The following is a 3,653-nucleotide window of genomic DNA, read 5'->3' as shown; positions in this document are numbered from 1 at the left end:
TGAGCGAGCCAAGCTCCTGGAACAAGGGGCTGGGCCCCTCCCCCCACCCAGCGCCTCCCCCGTCCCCCCACCCACTGTGAGCAGCTGGCACTCATGGCCCCTGGCTGCCTGCACACAGCGCTGTGCGCACCCGCTGCCTGCCCGGACATGTGGGGCACAGCAGCCCCTGGCCTGGCCCTGGCAAACACAGGGCAATGCTGCACATGGAGCAAGGGGGGTGGCCAAATGCAGAGTGGTGGCTGCACTGCGTGCAAGCTTCCCCTGCCCCCCGCGTCCAGCCGGGTGGGTGGCACCTGCACAGCAGTGCGGATGGTGTGTGGCAGCTCTCCATCCCCATCCACCTACGCATACCCCCTAGGACTTTCTCAAGTCCCCCAGGGGTACACATACCCCTAGTTGACAATCCCTGCTCTACAGTAAATATCTCAGCATCTACATGTGGGCCCCTATTAAACTCCTCAGCAGGGTAATATTTGTAAATACAAGTTTTTTTTCAGAGTTTTTTCACGTGCAGCAGTGCATATGTAGATGCTGCCCTGGCTGGCTGGGGTGTGAGGGTGCTTCAGTGTAGGGGCTGCCTGACAGCTAGCTCTGCAATCTTGTGCTCTAGCCAGCCTCTCCACAGCACACAGAGCCCAGGGGAGCAGCCCCAGGCTGGCAGGCTGACCCCCGGATCGCCCAGCAACTCAGGGCTTCTCTGACTAGGCTTCATGTGCACGCATGAATAAGCCTTGGAGCTGATTGCTTCAGTGTTAATTGCTCCTGGACACACATTTAAACCAGCACACCTGAGAGCAAAAAACTCTGGAGCAATAAGCTCCAGCATTTATTCACGTGCACTAATTGCATATGTACATGCCCACTGTGAGCAATGGACAGAACAGGAAATAGAACTGGAAATCAGGTTTTGGGTCTGTGCCCTTGACTCTGCTGCCTCCACATCACCTAAGAATTCATCAAAATTTCCACATCTCCAATGTTATCAAGTGTAGTTTCTCCATGTCTCTGACATTTTCAAACAGCCAAGAACACCCTCACCACAACCATGCAATACAATGTTAGCAATACCTTTCTGCTGACTGACAAAAGAATTCTATTGTAACTGACGATGTTTTTAAGCTTCTCTTGATTGTGAGTGTAAAAACTAAAACTTGCACTAACTGTGTAACCAACAATCACAGCTATCACACTTGTATCATCACATTGCACATACTCATTTCCAATTCGCCACTATGCAAGTTCCTACCTTAATTTCTGTTCACTCACTTCATCCTCTTAAAGGCTCTAAAACAACATTCAGTTAGGTTAGTAATGGTACATTATTAAAGAAGATATGGTTACAGTTCACGTGTATATAAATAATGCAACAAAAAGTGCATAAAACATAATTTGCATCCACTTCGATTTCAACCAGTAAAATCAAACTGTCCTCTAAATATCTGAATAATACTGAATATATATTTTCTCTTGTCCATTAACAAGAGCAATAGCATTCTCTTGCTCATTTTTATCTAAATCCCTGCAGCCAATCATCTTCCCCATACTTAACTACAAACTCTAAGTAAACATCTCCTTCTTACCTGTTAAGTTACCTAGAAATCTGTAGGTAACAATGTCTCCCATCTGCCTATTATATTACCTAGCATTCTGCAGATAACAAAACCTCTTCCAATTTTATCACCTACGGAACTCCACAGATGCCAACATTTCCCTCTTGGACTTCTCTCTTTGTACAAATTCTGAAAAGATAAATTTGAACGTGTCTTCATTTGTCCTCGACTCTGAACAAATTGTTCTGTTTATACACAAGTAGCTTTTTGAAAATAAAAAATTAAATTTCCTGAATACAAAAATAATTTTCCTAACTGCCAACTTTAGATTTCTAGCAGCTGCTGGTTCTACTAAGAGAACCAAAAGAAACCAAAAGTTTATTTTAAAAAATATATTAGCATTGTTTTCCATACAAAACTGAAAGTAGATCAAGACCATTTAAGACCTTGGCATTCCAGGAGGATGAGCTTGTACCTCACAGTGTAAATCTACAGATTTTATATTTTTCACTTTCAGAGTTGAGGTTAGAAAAAAAGCAATTTGGACTAAAAAACAATGAATGATTTCCAAAATGACCCAGTGTACTTTCAGTAAAACAGACTGTCAATATGCCTGCAGTAACATAACTCACAACTTGTGCAAGTACTGCACATCAGCAGACGAAAGCACGACTGTTTTATGTTAGATCCATCACTGTTTTAGCTGCAGTTAAAACAGGAAGATGTTAGTCCAGTCTATATCTTGCTTTGCAAAGACCAATACGTTGTACTTGCACTTAACATCCCCATACCATGACAAAAAAGTAACTCTGTATGAGTCGTCCATTGAGGAAAACACCAGATAGACAAAACTGCCTGGACAATTGCATTTCCCCTTTGTAAACTCTCAAGATGAATGTGCCCCACATAAAATGGTGGGGGTTATATAAGCCTAGAACTTTTGAGGAACTGAATGAGAACTCCATAGATAAAAGTATACTGAGCGAGAGTCTGCACCACCATCATCCTTTGCTGCCGCAACATGTCTAGCACTCTTGGGACATCCAGCATCTAAAGAGACAAAAAAAAAATTAGCTGTTATAAAGACTGGTCAAAAAGGAACACGGTTTGGACTTTCCAATCCAATATATATGTCTTTCCCGCTTATATAAATGCTGTACACACACACCTGCATGTGCACAGACCTGATGATCACAGTCATGGAGCAGTCAGTCACTCTGGGCATTTTTACACGTGCTCTGGGAGGCACAGGGGTGGGGCACTTTAATTAGCAAGTGCTTTAATTAAAAGCACCTGAGAGTCACATGTATCAGCATCCCCAGTGCTGAAAAATGGCAGCAGGGTGCTTTGAATTAAAGCTCATCAAATGAGCTTCAGTTCAAAGTGCCCCACCACCATTTTTCAGTGCAGAGATGCTAAAACATGTGACGCCAGAGTCTTCTGAGCATGTTTATTTCTGTGCTCCGACATGCTGGATTTCTACTGTGCCAGAGCTGGCTCCCTGTACGTGTATAGGAACCCTCTAACCTCACAGCTCTGACAATAAATTCTATTTGAACTTGACCAAGGCATTTAAATTCTCTCTTCCATTTTCCCTAATTGTCAAAAGGACGTGAGATTAACCTGCTCATTTCACAGGGATGCTGTGGGTCCATCTGATTTAATGATTGTCAATTAGTTTGAAAATACAAAGCACATTGAATGTTCTATGGCTCAAGCTCATGATCATAGCTTAATTTCAATATCAACTCTCTTAAATTAAATGAAAAAGCTGACAACAAACATAATAATCTTTAGCTATTCATCCTGCTCATCTACTTAATAGGGGTGTGCAAATACTGATACACCAAAAATGAAGGCAAACGAAGTACTGGGCTATAAAACACCTCATCTAACATTAACAGTAAAAAATCAATTATAAAACAAAACTTGCAGATCCAGGAACTGATTCTGATCACCATCAGTTCTCACCAATGGCACACAGGCTTACACAGGACTTGTTCAGTACTTTGCAGGATCCATGTCTCAAATCAACAGGCACATTTCAGTGTATAACTTCTATATGGGCAAACATATTCAAGAACAGTGAGTGGCAACCTGTTC

At 42.5% G+C, this 3,653-nt stretch overlaps 1 protein-coding gene across 7 annotated transcripts in view; it reads right to left on the bottom strand.

Annotated features, from left to right (window-relative positions):
* Window positions 1–6: 6 nt before the first annotated feature.
* PTPN21 (protein tyrosine phosphatase, non-receptor type 21) overlaps window positions 7–3,653 on the bottom strand; it is a 66,532-nt gene continuing 62,885 nt past the window's right edge. For 6 of the 7 annotated variants that reach the window (XM_025215548.1, XM_025215551.1, XM_025215549.1 and 3 more), the window contains one exon: window positions 7–2,600. In XM_025215548.1, coding sequence (XP_025071333.1) covers window positions 2,472–2,600 — 129 coding nt within the window. In that variant the 3' untranslated portion in view covers window positions 7–2,471. The remainder of the gene's footprint in view (window positions 2,601–3,653) is intronic. The other variant, XR_003096238.1, reaches the window with a different exon arrangement.

Source organism: Alligator sinensis, unplaced genomic scaffold (assembly GCF_000455745.1).
Source record: "Alligator sinensis unplaced genomic scaffold, ASM45574v1 scaffold1141_1, whole genome shotgun sequence".
Taxonomy (NCBI): domain Eukaryota; kingdom Metazoa; phylum Chordata; order Crocodylia; family Alligatoridae; genus Alligator; species Alligator sinensis.
The sequence above is the reverse complement of the archived record's forward strand: the minus strand, read 5'-3'. Positions and strand labels throughout refer to the sequence as shown.